The following is a 16,755-nucleotide window of genomic DNA, read 5'->3' as shown; positions in this document are numbered from 1 at the left end:
CCAAATGTCATGAATATCTTCCCTCTAGAAAGCAAAAGTCTGGTTTATTTTTTAAATTCCCCGTCAGACTTTTTTTGGTCCCCTAATGCATGGCATTTTTGACTTAAAGAAAAGCAGGAAATATTACAAATCTCATTCGAGAAGTCATTCCTACCCGGATTTCAGTTAAAATTTGCTGACTGAAATTCCGGAGGCTTGGATAAGATTCAAATAAGTATCTGAGGTGAACTCAGCCTCCCAATCTCTTAGGGCTTGTTTGCGCTCCTGGGGACACAGTAATAGCCCTTGCTGATTAGAGAAGCATTTCCTGCAGCCAGAAGGCTGATAGCCAGGAATGAGGAAGTGAGTGGCCCAGAGACGCTGTCCTGCTCACAGAGCCTCTTTCCCCTAGCAACTGGGGAAGAGTTCAAAAGTAACCTGTGCTGTCCCTTGGCTTCCAGAAAGCCAGAAAACAAGCAAACCTCAGAAGAGTCAAGATAACACAACCCGCAAACAGATTCCTTAAAAAAAAAGCCAAGTGAAACCATTTCAACTCTGAGGTTTCTCTAACCCGTGCAAGCCAGCACAAATCACACCAGGATTGTCTCAACTCATTCTCTCTCTTCCTTAATCACCTACATAAATTTTGTCTTATCTCTGTCTCTGTTTTCCTCTTTTTCTCCTTATTTTTACACATGGTTGCAAATACTGGTCCCTCTGTACTTTGCCCCAATACTGCATACAAAGACCCCAAGGACCAACACAAAACAGAATCACTGAGCAGACAGAGGCGTAATCCCACCTCTGAGCTCACGAATGCCCATAGTGAGGTCGCGTTGCTTTTCTATTGTCAATCTCTTTAATGATGGCTGAAAGAAAATGGTGGCTTGCAGCCTATACTGAAAGCAGAAGATTTTTAAATGTTGTACTTGGTACAAGAAAGATTTCATTACAGTGGAGCTAGTACTCACGATTTAGTCCTCAGAAATGGACTAGGAAAGTCTTTCTTACCCAATAATGCTTTGTGTATTTCACACGGTGGTGCTACAAAAAATTCATGTTACATTTTTTTCTGCCCAAAATAGAATGCAATCAACATCTTCAAATGCAATTAAAAACTAATAACTTATAGGAGAAGTGTGTTCCAATTGGTGGAGAGGATCACCCGCAAAGAGCTGGAGAAAGGGAATCCTAGGTGATGAGACAAGGCTGGGGACAGCTCTGTCCCCTGTAACAGTTCACACACACTCTCCCACTGCAGCACAGCAGCCTCAGGTCATCGCCCCCAAGGTCCCCCAGCTTCACAGAGCCGGGGCCCAGACGGTCAGGCTCCTGAGTCTATGCTCCTTACTCCTGAGCTCTGCTGCCTGCTATCCAGGCAGATGCAATCTGTAGGCTTTGCTGATACAGCAGGTACTGTACCCAGTGCTTTGCCAGGTGGGGTCCCCATCCACTTGCCCTAGAATCACCTGGAAATTTGATAACATGCAGATTCCAGGACCCCACATCATACCTACTGATCTACAGTCGCTGGGGTTTGCACCCAGGCAGCCTCACTTTAACAAAGTTCCCTGGTGACTGATAAGCAACTTCACACTTAAGAACCACTGTCTTCTCGCCATAAACTGACCACTGGTCCAACCGTGAGGGTGAATTTCTAAACAATGTTTTTTCTTGTGCTGCATCCTCACTTGTCAGTCAGCAAACATCCCTTGAGACTGTCTTCCCGGAAGGTTCTGGGTGAATCTCTTTAGGGGTTGGGAGGACATACATATTCACAAGACATTCCTCACTTTCAGCCATCTGCCTCTCAAATCCATTCTCTACACAGCCTTCAATTTGCTTATAATTTGTATTTATTTGCTTGTTTTCTTGTCTATGTGTTTTCCCCATTGGACTTTAAGCTCCATGTGGACAGGACATGGCAGGCTTTGGTCACTGCTGTGTCCCCAGGAGTTAGCACAATGCCTCACACAGAGAAATCACCCATCTTGTAGAATGAATGAATGAATAAAAATCGAATGTATTTATAGTCTTGTAGGGGAAGTGGGACATATGTAAGTAACCACTGTAAAAGTGGTAAACAAATAAGAGAAAAGCAGATGGAAATAGAGAAGACTGCATTTCAACTGTATAAAATGTGGGGAATTCCAGGTACAAGAAATGCCATGGGGACAGATGTGGAGGTGAGAAAGTATGAGACATAGACGAGGAACCCAAAAGTTTTCTCTTGTCAAGACTGCGAAATGCACAAAGGGGAACAGCAGTCAGTGGACAGGTGACAGCCCCTGAATGTCAGGCAAAGGTGTGTTGTTAATTATTTGATAGGCGATGAGAAGCCACTAAGAGTTTTTGAACATGGTGGTCACTGGATCCAAGATACTTTCAGCTAGTAAGCAGGGTCAGGGTGAACGGGAGGGAGGGGATTAGAGCAGGGAGTCGAGGATGCTCTATCTCCCACGCTCGTTTCTGGTCCTGACCTCTCCGCTCCTCAAGTGTGGATTGCAGAAGCTAAAACAGACCCTCTCATCTCAAGCAAACATTAGCCCTTTTCATCTTCACAACCTCATAAGAACAAATGCTAAAAAAAACAAAATTGTAGAAAGACTATCAGTAAGACCTGAAAACCATGAGAGTCTGGGAATTTGAAAGACAGGAGGCAAAAGGACGGCTCTTCACTTGTCCCTGTTTGTGGTGGCAGCTCTTCAGTGTATCGTGTTAAATTCTCCCACGCTAATGGAAAACCAACGGCTTCAAGCTATAGACCTAGAATATTTGACCAGTATAGCACCCGTGTCTTGTGTCCAAGAACAGCATCGCTAACTGATTGTAGCATCTTCTACTCTGAGCCCAAATAAATCCTCCGAATCGTTCTCAGCACAAGTTCTAGACACTGACACAACGGACAGAAGAAAGTTGGCTCATGAGTTGAAACCTATTCGCCATCCCAGGTGTCTTTTTCGGGGTGCACGTTTGTCAAACCCTCTGCACCGTCTGCTTAGGACTGACTCTATCATGATGTCTCAAATGATTCGTGTTGTATGCTTTTAAGTTAAACTATGCGGAAATAAAATAATCATGATTTCACAACTCTGTTTTCTTTTCACATCTTTACCTGTCAGGTATGTCTGCTCATGTATCTCTGTGATACTCAAGAGTTCGGCATCCTGTTGCTGGCAGCTCTTCCTCGCCTGGTGCCAAGTTAAAGCCGATTTGGAATTTATCTGGTAGGAAATGCTGGTCAACGGATCTTTATTCCATAAGCTTTCACTGCCCTCGACTGTAAAAGAAGTCAAAAGGAATTGACTACCTTATGCGTGGAAAGAATTTTCAGTGAACAATATCTTTTAAACAATCTTGGTAGCATTATTGCCTAAAGCATTATCTTTCCCTTATTTTCTTTCTTTTAATCAGTTTTAAAGTGACTATGAGATTTTCTTTACTCCTGAAATGAAGAGGGGGAGTTTTCAAAGATCGACCGCATTCCATCTGCTTCATGTGCCTCCAGAAAGACAGGGACTCACCATCTCTATTTTTCCATTAGGACATTTGAGATCAGATGAGTTGGGAAGTGAGGCAAATACACAGACTAAGAATAGAGATGCCAGCCCAACTTCCTTAATCTAGAAAAACAATAATAAAGAGAGAAGAGAAAATAAATATGTCTTCTCTCAGCAACGGATATTTCACCCGTACATTCTAGTTTGGTCTTTTTAGACCAAAGACACAGGCATTAGAGGGGAAGGTCATAGACTCCACAGACAGACTGACCAGGACCTGCCTCCAGACTCTGTCACTCACTGGTGAGTCACCCTTAGTTAAATTGTTAACCACCTCTGGAGTCTCATGTTCTTATCTCTAGCACGTATTAAACATAGGCAGCTCCTGGCAATAGCTGATTGTTACCTTTTCTTCGCTCAGAGTAAAACACTTTTTAATTCAAATTTTTTTTTTAATTTAAAAAATTTTTACCTTTGCTATTTTATGATTCCCAATATACTCTATAAACGTGGCTACAGTCTATGAAAGGCCAATAATATAGATGGATAAATATTACTGATTGCATTTTACACGTAAGATGTTTGAGAAATGAGTCAACAGATGAAATATTTTTGTGTGCTTCATGATATAAAAACTTCTCTTTTGTCTTTTTAATAATGTAAAATTCTACTTACAAGTCATGTGAAGTCATAATCCTTTCATTTTTTTATAAGGAAAAGATTACGTAAACTCAAATTTTCTGAGGAGTGTTCAACTTGCTAACAAATTGGACAGTTGTCCGTGTGTATAGAGCCTACACCATATATATGCATACAGCCAACATTATACATACACATATAGCCCACACTTTATATATGCATGTAATTGTGATTCTTTGTATCTGAAGTGACCTTTTTCATATACTTACCACACACTATGATATGAAATTTGTGGTTCATGAAACACCAAAGAGGAAGAAAACTATATCAACATTTCATTTGGGCAACAGCATAGACATTTCTAAGATGTTTTAACTATAAAATTATTATATATTTACATAAAAAATATATTTGAATTAGTAATGTTAAATTTAAATTACCACAGTCTGAGGTCTTACTAGTTTAATGTGCAAATGGATTCTTCGCCCTGTAAGTGAGATCACTCAGATGAGACTGGTTTGAGGTTTACTCGAAGTCGGAGCTATTTTAAATAAATATTTTTAGAAATTTGGAGGTTTTGCTTGTAGTGTGGTAGAAAGTGTGAGCTATAAAAGAAGGAGGGGATGATTTTCTCATCCAGAAATGAAGGAAAGGGCTACAAAGGACCAAAGAAAGAAATGCAATTTGCTGCTTCTCTTCATTTAAAGAAAGGGTATTTTGCATTTTCAATCAAGGGATTAAGACCTATTTCTCAAGGCATGCATAGGTTTGCTGACTCTATATCTCCCCAAGTGGTTCAAATTCCCACAGTAAACCAGCACAACTGCCTCTGAAAGCTAAAATTGCAAGCTATGGGGAATTGAGAGAAAGGAGTCTTTTCCTTTTCCTGTTCTCCTGATACTTGAAAATAAAGTCTAAATAGAAGGAAAACATTACAATAAACACTACAGAGGGCAGTGAAGAGCATGTACTGAGTGTCACTAGGTCAACAGCCGGGACCTCGTCTTCCTGTATTGAATCTGCTAGTTTAAGGCTAACATCAAATAAAATGTTCTTTTGAAAAAAACACACAAAGCAAAGACAATGAAAGAGTTTGGGAAAATGCAAAGCCCTTCAAGAAAGGCATGGACTGTATAAAATGTGCTTTAAAATTGTAATGCATGTTGAAATCAAAAGTGTTTTAAATTTCCAGTTATTTTACCTTTACAATGAACTAGGCCAAATACATAATTTGCTTTGGAAGACATAAATTGGAACCAATGAGACTAAAAGCTTATTCTAGAGCCTACCCAGTTTATCTCTAAAACACATGTCTAGCCAAGGTGTTGTTTTTTTTTTAATGATTGGTGGCTGGCCATTTGTCCTCCATTTAATGACTCATTAAATCATACGTGCAGCCAGCAACGTCCCTGTCAGCACCATGTAAGTGCAGGATGTTACAGCTGGACCCGTGAGATCTGCAGCCCCAAGACACTCCATGATAACGGATTTAGAAAATACCATTCCTACAAAGTCCAGAGGAAGATGTTTCTCAGTCACTGAAAAACGAGTCTTGCTTTATCTCATGAGGAAAATGTTCAGTTTTGTTTTCAGACAAAAAGCCTTCTAATACAGAGATCAGACATCAGTCAAACTTTCATGGGAATCAAACCTTTAAAAGTTGTTATAAAACAGAAATGCATTTACCTCACCCAAGAATGGGAGAGCGGTTCCACCATGAACACAGGAAGACTAAGTTTTTGTGAGTATTCACCCAGAACTGAGGGACTGGACCCAGAGGGGAATTACAATAATCTATGGGGCTGAGAAATCAAATTAATTTTTAGTAAGATGTTTAGGGATTAAAAATCAAAAGCGATAAATAAGCACAATTCTTGGAATTCTGTCTTTAACTTGACAGACTAAGATATGTTTGTAAATTGGACCGTTTTTTACAATAACGCTTGGAATACCGCGACGGTATGTGGATGTGTGATCCTGAAAGTTTAGTGGGGTACGCGGCACTGTTGCAATGCAGGTGGTCTCACAATCAGCCCAGACTGTATCTGAGGCTCTGACCCAGCGCCCGCCCCTTGGCAGGACAGCAGGAAACAGGAGCTCTGATCCACAGAGTCTGAAGTAGCAAGTGGTTGGGGGTAAGAAGTTCAGGGGGAAGGAAAGGAAGGCCGATGCTGGCAGCAGGAGGAAGGTGTGGGTGATGGAGACAGGGAAGCCAAGAACCCTTCCTCCTCTGTCTTCTTCAGCCACATCCCTGCCTTCCAACACGAATGCCCTTGTCCACCCCACCCAAAACCTGCTACCCTGCTTCTTTATAAATTCTAGAGCATGGAAAGGACACCAAGAATTTTTATGGCCCCCTCACTTCAATACAATGCAATGCCACTTATTCTGCATCATTGCAATAAGACTTACATTTTCATTTTAAAACCCCTCCAAGCATAGACGTAACTGACTTCCATTGAAGCTATGTTAAATTAAATAATAGTCTTCTTAAACTTAATTTAAGAAGAGTAGCATTACTATCATTTTCACAGTGAGGAACCCTTTTCATTACATCGACACAAAACTCAGGAGCCACTCACATCTCTCTCTCTCTCTCTCTGTCCATCAAAACCAAGGCTGTGGCATTGCTTAAATTCTGTTTTTGATCTATAGTTTAATAAAGGTAAATCATTGCGGGGGTTGGAAAATGGGATGCCCACCTGTGGCATTAAGTATATATTGCATCGTATACAGTATAATTTGCCCTGAAGTCTTAGAAAATAACTGACAGTAACAGTGGAATTTGAGGAGAAGTCGTAGTTAGTGAAAATAAAGGGGTCATTTGAGGCAGCCTAGGGCTGAGAGTCAGAAGATCTGTGTTCTTGTCTTTAGCCAATATGGATCACTCCCTCCATTATAAAATGGGACAATGACATCTGTAGAGGGTGTGGTGGGGTATGATGAGATAGGAAATGAGAAGTCACTTGGAGGAAGAAATGTTCTCGATAAACACAAAGTCTGATCACTAGGTTGCATACTGAACGTGCCAAAATTGTCTTGATGATAAAGTTACTTACATTTCAATGGACAATATCCAAATAGCCTATCCACGTCATAATCTGTAGTGGTTCCACACCAGAGCCATCCGTCTGATCGCCCAGCAGTTGTGCAATCCGCATACCACTTGTTTTCAAACTTGAATGGAAATGCACAGGTTGCCCCATTGGCATTGCCCAGGAGTGTGTACATGGCTAGAAGAGACACATTGACTTGTACTTAGAATGGATGTGAATCTCCTGAACGATTACTTTCCAATCACAAGGTTACTGCAAGGATCGGTCTTACGCTTCTGATCACAGCTCTTACACTAACACAGGGAATTCCTTTGTATTTCCCTTCTCTTGCGACTCCTGTCTTTTGCTGGATACGTGTGTCCTCGGGAAAAACTCTAGCACCACTTCTATGCTGCTGTCTTTTGCAATAAGATTTTCCTCTTTGCTCTCTTGAGCCAAAAACAGTCAGCTCTATGGACAACAACTTTGACTTCTGCATTTCCTCCAAACAGGGAAAAGGCCATCCTTCCCCTCGGTCGGAATCAGAGAATTACTGAATCTCTAGATTGAAAAATAACCTTATAGCTGTGTAACCCAAACACACAGTCAAAACTTCAATCCCCTCCAACCACTCCTGTCCAGCCAGACTCCGCTTGAGTCCCTCAACAACGGCTACGAGAAAGGGTAGGAACTTTAGCATAAATCTCCAATTCACATCATGGAAAGAAATCACGTAAAACCCTTAGATACTATCTATAATCAGTATTTGTCTTTTTTAAAAAAATGAGTCCAAACAGATCAAAATGTGAAACTCTAGGTTCACCTAGAAAGGAAAGTTGAAACAAATATAGAATTGTGGACTTCCCTGGTGGCGCAGTGGTTAAGAATCCGCCTGCCAATGCAGGAGACATGGGTTCGAGCACTGATCTGGGAAGATCCCACATGCCACGGAACAACTAAGCCCGTGCACCACAACTACTGAGCCTGCGCTCTAGAGCCCGCGAGCCACAACTACTGAAGCCCACGCACCTAGAGCCTGTGCTCCGCAACAAGGGAAGCCACCACAATGAGAAGCCTGTGCACCGCAACAGGCAAGAGCAGCCCCTGCTCGACGCAACTAGAGAAAGCCCGCACGCAGCAATGAAGACCCAACGCGGCCCAAATAAATACATTAATTTCAAAAAAAAATAGAGAGAATCGTTATGGATCACAGTTTGGCATAAGTCAAAAGGAAGCTCGTATCTCCACTGACAGCCAAACCACTCAAGTAGCTAAATGCTCCAGTATGTTCAGTCTACCTTTGTAGGGATACCTCTTTGGGTGATAATAATCCTCTATATTGAAATATTCAGTCTCTTGTGACAAGTTTATATTCAGAATTTTTTCTAGGTAGGAATACTCTTTTCCTAATTAAGTTTCATAGATTCTATGACTTTAAAAAGTTCTTTAAAGACATCTTGAAAGTCACTAAGATAATATAACATTTGTAAAACACATAGCACAGCATCTAACATATGTAAAGAGCACAACAAAAAAAAGCTACTTACCTCCTTTCCTTTTCCTTTGCTCGTACTTATTTTGTCCACCTTAAAAGCTAGGTTTATTCTCGGTTCCCTCAAAATGACTCTTTTGCCAATTGCCCAGCTGTTAGTAACTTTAAAATGTGATTCTAGCTTTTGTTGCACTAAGTTACAGGACTAATTTTCCGAATCATAGACTGTATAAAGAACATGCTGGATTTGTAATAATTACACCATTGTTCCTTCATACGAAGAAAGCGTGATAAGACCACCTAGGGCTAGTGGTACTGTTCATTCAGCTAGCCAAGGAATTCTCAGTGCTCAGTTTACAGATGTCAATCAGAAATGGCTTTTTAAGGACTAACTGGATTTATTAAACAAAGCACTGATGAGGCCAACTTGACTCACAAATCACGTCACTGCACTCAATTGACTCTTCCTCTTGAGGGCCACACTTCGAGACAATCCTCAGATCCGTCCAAGTCTACAAAGTCTGAGTCGATCACTCAAAATTAAATCCTTGGCCTCAGACAGTATTCTTCCCCAAGTTTTCTTTAGAGAGACAAAGACTCTGCATACATCCTCTCTGCATTGTCTTTACTTCTAATGCATATTGCAATGAATCGATTGCAAGATCACTCTGAAGGGCTAGATCTTCTAGCAGGAACATCTTAAGTATTGGGAGAGACTTAGGGAGTATGCAAAGTGTGGTCAATGGACCATCTGCATCCAGCCACACAGTATTGATAAAATAATTCAATAGATCCCTAGGCCCTTCCCCCAATATGCTAATTTAGAATCTAGGTGTGGGGGGGGAACTTGGGATCTGTATTTTTCACAAGCTCTCCAGATGACTATTAAGCATCTTAAAGTTTGAGAACCACTATCCTAAATCCTATGCATATTTTTCTCAAAGCAAACAGAAGACCAGAAAGTAGGGGCAGGGGGTGGAGAGAGGACTACAGAACTTCAGCGATATCTTTTAAAATAAAATGAGAATTCTGATCTCTTATCACCAAACTTCCTTGTGTTGGATTCCTCAATTAGAACGATTGTCTCACCTGTGGAATTTGACTCAGTCAAGTTTGGTTCACCCTTGTCCTGCCCTATAATTTTCCGACAAGTTTCTCCTGAAATGCTGTGCTACTTAGGTTGCCTCTTAGGTAATTTCTAAACCTACATTATGTTCAGTAAAAGCCTTGGGATAACTTCTTTCTGAGCCCTCCTTCGCACTCTTCTTCAGTTCCTACTCTCTTCTTCTCTTTATAGAACATAGAAGGAAAATGGAAAGCTGTCAAATCATCACCTTGCAAAGAGCTGAACTCCGATGATCTGCGTACCTGCCATAAGCTAAGTTCAACCAACATTTGCAGCCTCAGTAACATAGTAATTTTGCAAACAGCTTAATCTCTTGCCCCAAGAGGCAGGCTCTTTCTCTGACCTTGAGGTCGTTCTAGATCACACTTCACAGAAATCAAGTGTCCAAACCTGGAAAGTGGTTACAACATCATCTGACTCAAGAAGCCTTTGTAAAGGGCTTCAAGTTCTTTTTTGGTTTTTGTTTTATCTTTTTTCTGTGCAGCCACTAGAGAATGAAATTTGGCCAAGATGAGAGAAGACTAGATACTCTGATTTTATTTAACCTTCAAGAGTTGAAGGAACCAACTACATATACAATTATTTCCTGCCCCACGGGTGCTACCACTTTCTCAAACAGCAGACTAAAGACGCTGAAGGTTAGTTTATAAGCTAATTCCTTAGCTTTTCTAATTTGCTGATTATTACATAATATCTCTAAATACCCATAAGGTAACAAATAAATTAGAAACATTTAGAAACCAAAATTGTCAAGATTTCGTTTTACACAGTCTGAATTGGTAAAGAACGTTGTTCCACGGATCATTTGTTCAGAGGTAATGTAAACCAAAGGAAAAGAAACATTTCGTTAAACTCTTATCACGACAATCATACAGTGTAAAATGGAAGACACCGGGTCAAAGATTACAGTGAAAAGTAATTTCTAAAAACGGTAACCCACTGTTAAAAAAAAAATCTTAGCAAAAGTTACAAGAAATGTCTTCTCATTAATCACAAATAGCTAAAGTATCATTTAGGACTTTGAACCACATTTACTCATTCACAGAACACAGAAGAGTTCCAGACACAAAAGTAATCAATTAATACTCTTCTAGTCCAGACTAAACAAGAATATGCTTATTTCCTTGAATTCGTTTCCAACCAAGAAGATGAGAAAGACTTGACAGAAAGGAAAAAAAAAAAAAAATCCCAAGCTTCTTACCTTCATAACCTCTAGAGCATAAATCATCTGTGGTTCCGTAAACTTTCCATCTGCTCCATAAGCCTGATCCCTTGTAAAGCATAATGTTCTTTTCTTGTCTATTGCCATAGTTAAAAAATAAATCTTCTCCCTTGATTCCCAAAAGCGTGTCATTTTTGCACTCCCATCTCTGAAATTCACTCTTGGAGTCACAGGCATACAGAGTGACGGCAACCCAGTCACTTTTTGATGGTACCCCTAAGCATAACTTCAAGGCAACGCTCATGATCTGCGATTCAGACACCCATCGGAATTTCTGCGCTTCGCTGTCTGGGTTGCAAACTGCAGTTTGAACTGCACTGGGAGTTAATGCTTCCACGCAGCGCCTGTGATCTTCATTGTATATTAAAAATTGCCTAGTGTCTGTTAAAAAAAGAAAGAAAGAAAGAAAGGATGCTTAAGTGGATACATAGGACAAAGACAATATTTTAGGTCAAAAGTTCTCAATGTTTCCATTTCCTGAAAGACCTGTGATCACAGGAAAAGGGTTGAAATTGACTCAGCCTGGGCCGGCTCTGCTCCCTCCGTGGGTCCCTGAAGCTGGAGAGAGACCGGGTTGAGGGGCCTCTTGGGAGCATGTGGCTGGACATCTTCAAGATGTCCTAGTTCAGACAAGGAACCTTATGAAAAGACTTAAATGCACACAAACTGTAGTGGAGTAAACACAAAAGGTAGGTAACGGAGGAAGAAATAATACTCATCTGAGAAAAGCAAATTTGGGGATGAATACAATAATTTATAAAATTAAACACTTGTGTATCCTGGAATAGAATTTTGAAGTCCTACTATCCCTACCCTTTTTGAGATAGATGAAACCTATACCCAGTGATTCTAACTATAACATTAATTAGTAAGGTTTTTCGTATTTAAAAAAACAATTTTGGGCTTCCCTGGTGGCGCAGTGGTTGAGAGTCTGCCTGCCGATGCAGGGGACACGGGTTCATGCCCCGGTCCGGGAAGATCCCACATGCCGCGGAGCAGCTGGGCCCGTGGGCCATGGCCGCTGGGCCTGCGTGTCCGGAGCCTGTGCTCCGCAACGGGAGGGGCCGCAACAGTGAGGGGCCCGCTTACCGCAAAAAAAAAAAATAATAATGTCCAGCAAATTTGTGAGCTAAGTATCTTCTGGGAAGCCCAGAGGTCTGGGCAACGAGAGAAGTTTTTTTGTTTTCTTTCCCATCCAACAATAGGTATCTTGGACACCTAGTGTCTTTCACTTCATTGGCATATTCAACCTAACCTCTGCATAACAAAAAGATACAAAAATGCATTTGATAGTGTTATAATTTGTGAAGTTTGCAGTAAAGGTTGAATAAATGTAGGTTTTATATCATTTAAGGTAGTATTTATGAGAGTAACTTTATAAATAACAGTTGTTTTATACTTGTAATTTGGGGCTGGTACTTTAAATAAGTATGTATAGATAATTTATGCTTACAGTACATAGCTGCTAGCTGGCAAAACTCAACTTCCTCTTGACGAAAAGAAAAAAAGAATAAAACGATCTGGTAAGCATATTTTTGTCCTTTAAATCAAAATTGGTTTCATGTTTCGTCATGTAAAGTTTTTTCCTTTTTGTCTATTTTTTTAATAGACAAATGAAAGGAACTGACTATTTTTTGTGGCACAAATACAAATTAAACACTTCTTGTGAAGTTTCACTAAATTCTTTCTACTTAAGAGGTTCTTTCAAAATGAGCTGGGATAGTATCACAGATGTTTGAGTGTCTGGCTGAATGAGCTTGGTCTTTTTTTTACGCTTGATTTCAACTTCAATTTATTTTTTTTAATTGATTTGATGGAAGGATAAATTGATTTACAATGTTGTGCTACCTTCTGCTGTACAGCAGAGTGACTCCGTTATACATATACATACATTCTTTTTCATATTCTTTTCCATTATGGTTTATCCCAGGATATTGAATATAGTTCCCTGTGCTATCCAGTAGGACCTTGCTGTTTATCCGTCCTATATACAATAGTTTGCATCTGCTAATCCCGATTTCAATCAGGTCATCCCAGCGAAATTATCAAAGTAATCACAGCGCCACTAAGAGAGGCCGTTGCTTCCACAAGCCAAATTCTATCTACCGTCCTCAGCACCCCATGGGGTTGGCTCCACTTACACTCGGAGATCAGTCTTGGACTATCAACTTCAAGGTCCTAATGGATCTTTGCCTGAAAAGACTATGTTCTCGGGCTGCCTCTGCTCTTGTCTACACTCGTTAGAGACCTCTTGCCTCTGTCTTGCCTGGGTTCCTAATTCAGTGCTCCTTCGAACCTCTGCCTAGATTCCTTGGCTGGGTTCCTCACGTCTGCTGGTTTGATTTCTTGGAATCGGGACTCGCTAGAGCCTGAATTCCGAAGATCTGCTTCTGCTGGCATCTTTGGGATTGACGCCTGTCAACAGAACATGCGGTGTCACCCAAGCTCCTCCCATCTAACTGAAGGCCTTCCCAAGCCTGATCTGTGTGAGGCAAAATGAGGAACTCTGTGCGTTGGTAATACAATTAAAATGTTAATAATATTTTGTTTTGTTCACAGTAAAACCCAGGAAATAAGAAGATAAAATGTTCTTTAGAAACAGTGATAGGATAAATTACCATACACAAATGTAAATGTCCTCATCTAAAAAGGTGCTGAACTCTGCAAATGCTACCATAGATACCTGTAGACTCAGCTACACTGCCCTGCACACTTCATTTGTGTTGGCTAGTCCACCTGTTATTTTCCTATCTAGACTTACCTTCCACATTTCACAGTTTTTCTCAGTACCATCCCAACAACAAATCTCTCTTCCACCTCCTACTTCAGCCATTTGATTTTACTGTTGAGTGGCCAACACTTAGTAACTGTCTAAATTCAGTCAACCAACGAGTTGATAACCAACCATTTAAGGTAAGGTGCTTGGAAGTCATATTGCATGAATAGTGTTCCTCTTTCAGAATTTTTATACTTACCTGACTTTTATTTCGTGTACTTAATTTTCGTCTGTCGTTCCATCTTAAGTTCACTCTAAATATGATGGTATTTAATGAGCAAACATCCAATATTCTCTTTTTCATTAAGGGCACCATCATCCACCTAGATCCATAAGCCAAAAACCTAGGAGTCATCTGGATTTCCAGCTTTCCTTCACTTTCTAGGACAACAGTAGAATCTGTTGGCTCTACCCCAACACATACCATGATGGTTCCTTTTATGTGTCAAATTGGCCAAGACATGGAATGCAAATATTTGGTCAAATACCAGTCTGGATATTGCTGTGAAGCTTGTTTTGGGAGGTTTTTTGTTTTGTGTTCTTGTTCTAGATAAGGTTAACATTTAAAGCAGTAGACTTTTAGTAAAGCAGATTACAGTCCATACTGTAGGTGGGCCTCATCCAATCAGTTGAAGGCCTTCAGAGAAAACAGACTGAGGTCCCCTCCAGAAGAGGAAATTCTATCTCTAGATTGTCTTTGGACCTGAACTGCAGTATCAACTCTTTCTTGAGTTACCAGCCTGCCAGCCTCCACCACTGCACGAGGCAATTCCTTAAAATAAATCTCTCCAAAAAGACATTGACAGATAGATGACAGATAGATAGACAGATAGATATTAGATAGATAGATAATAGGTAGATAGATAGATGGTGGGTAGAGAGAGACACACACAGAGATACACACACAAACACACACACACACACACACACACACACACACACACACACACACACACACACACACACACACACACACACACACACACACCCTACTGGTTCTGTTTCTCTGGAGAAACTTGACTAATACAAATACCCTAATCCATTCTTTTCTCTTCACCTCCACTGCCTCACCCCAGACTAAGCCACCATGTTCTTCCTCTGATCTTCCTCACTTTGAAACTGGAATCATCAGAGATAATGCCTGATCTCCCAGTTTCCTGGTTGACATGGGCTTAACATGTCACCTGACTCCAAACTGTAAACCCTACCTAATGTCATGGAATGTTTCTACTTAGCCACATAAAAGAGGCAGATTTCTCTCTGTTTTGCAATCCCTTTAGCAGATTGACGGTGCATATCACAGTCGGCTTGAATAGTTATTCCATAATAAAATTATTTTATTTTCTTCTACTTTCAGGGAGAGGTTTTCTAGGTTGGAAGAGATTTTGCTTTTTACCATATCTCTTCCCACATTTAAACCCTTCAAGAGGACCACTGCACACATGGGAAAAAAACCCTCCAGTCTCCATGTCACAGCTTACTAGATGGGGCTCGATCCAGCCCTGCTGACCCTCTGCTCTCACCTCCTCCCACCCTTGTTCTCACTCACCACCTGCCAGCCACAAAGCCTTTCTGCTCCTCAAGAACTTTAAGCTCATTTTCACTGTAGAGACTTTGTATTTCAAGTTCCCTCTTCTTGAAATACTCATTAAGGTTCCAATTCAAGTGCCAAATCCTTAGTGAGCTAACAATCCAGATTTTACTCGTTTATTCTCTATATACTGTTCATAACCATCTTAAAATATATATTTTTAAAATTTTGTTTACTTGTGTTTTGTCTGTGCCCCTACTGGAATGTAAATTGGCTGAGTAGAAAGACTTATCGTTCCAATCCAGTACTGTATTCTCTCTTTTTGGAGCATAATAGTCCCTCAACAAATATTAGTTGAATGAATAAAAGAAGAGTCATTAAATCTGAAGCATCTCCTGACTGTAAACCCAGTTACATTCTTTTATTTAATAGTTGATTACTGATGATGGTTCTATTTCATAAGACTTTTTCCCTTGAAACTTTATTTTTACCAAAGAGTGATTTATAAATGTTTATACTTATAAAAGGAGTACTTGGGGACTTCCCTGGTGCCGCAACTAAGGAGCTGGAGAGGCACAACTAAGGAGCCCGCAAGCCGCAACTAAGGAGCCCGACGCAATGAAATAAATAAATAAATAATTTTTTTTTTTTTAAAGGAGTACTTGGAAATGAAAAGCTTCTATTTCAATACAAACTTATCTCTTCTTGCTTCCTTTATTTATCTTTGACATTAGGAAGCGGTGCACGTTTGATATTGCCTTTGCTACACAATACAAGGAAATGTAAAATCATTGCTTTATGATCCCGCATTCATACATTATTCTTCTCCTCAACTAGTCAACATGTAAGTTTTGCTTTTATCACTGTCTCCGTGCAATGTCTCTGAGTTAAAATGTCATACTTCTTCCTCTGAAAATGATTCAAGACCTTGACCAAACGACAGCCTGTGGCATTTCTGTCACTATTAACCAGACCAATGCTTCATTTGGATAAACATTCGATTTTTGTTTTCTATACTAATTTTTTTTTGTAACAGAAATATTGCAAAGCTGAACAAATGATAACAGATGATACTTACACATCAGAAATGTATTTACAGAATTGAAGAGACCCGTCATCCATCCTAACTCAATCTTACTAACCTCACACTTATTTTTCAACAAATAGGTGCTGGGCACCATGCTAGCGACAATGCAAAGACAAACCAGACACGAATTCCCTGCCACAAGGAGCCCACACTTCAAGGGGAGAAATATCAAAGGTCAAAATACATTTAGGAAAGAAGCAAGAAGTTTCCACACAATGCCTCAGGTTAAAAATGGCTGAAACCTAGATATCCAATATCACAGGTACCAATTTTCTTTTAAGCACATTTGAACCATTTTAAAATGATAACATTGAGCAAGTCATTAAATTTCCAAACTTACTGGCAAAGAAAGTTACGTTACTAAAGGA

The 16,755-nt window shown here is 40.2% G+C and overlaps 1 protein-coding gene across 3 annotated transcripts in view; it reads right to left on the bottom strand.

The window, feature by feature from the left end:
- Positions 1-16,755, bottom strand: part of MRC1 (mannose receptor C-type 1) — a 110,277-nt gene that overhangs the window by 85,772 nt on the left and 7,750 nt on the right. For 2 of the 3 annotated variants that reach the window (XM_060006316.1, XM_060006315.1), the window contains exons 2-4: positions 10,973-11,374; positions 7,178-7,351; positions 3,095-3,259 (exon numbers count right to left, since the gene is read on the bottom strand). In XM_060006316.1, the coding sequence (XP_059862299.1) occupies positions 3,095-3,259; positions 7,178-7,351; positions 10,973-11,374 (741 nt within the window). Of the gene's footprint in view, positions 1-3,094; positions 3,260-7,177; positions 7,352-10,972; positions 11,375-13,968; positions 14,006-16,755 lie in introns of those variants that run through there. The other variant, XM_060006317.1, reaches the window with a different exon arrangement.

Source organism: Delphinus delphis, chromosome 2 (genome assembly GCF_949987515.2).
Source record: "Delphinus delphis chromosome 2, mDelDel1.2, whole genome shotgun sequence".
Lineage (NCBI taxonomy): Eukaryota > Metazoa > Chordata > Mammalia > Artiodactyla > Delphinidae > Delphinus > Delphinus delphis.
This window is presented reverse-complemented; position numbering and strand designations above follow the sequence as displayed.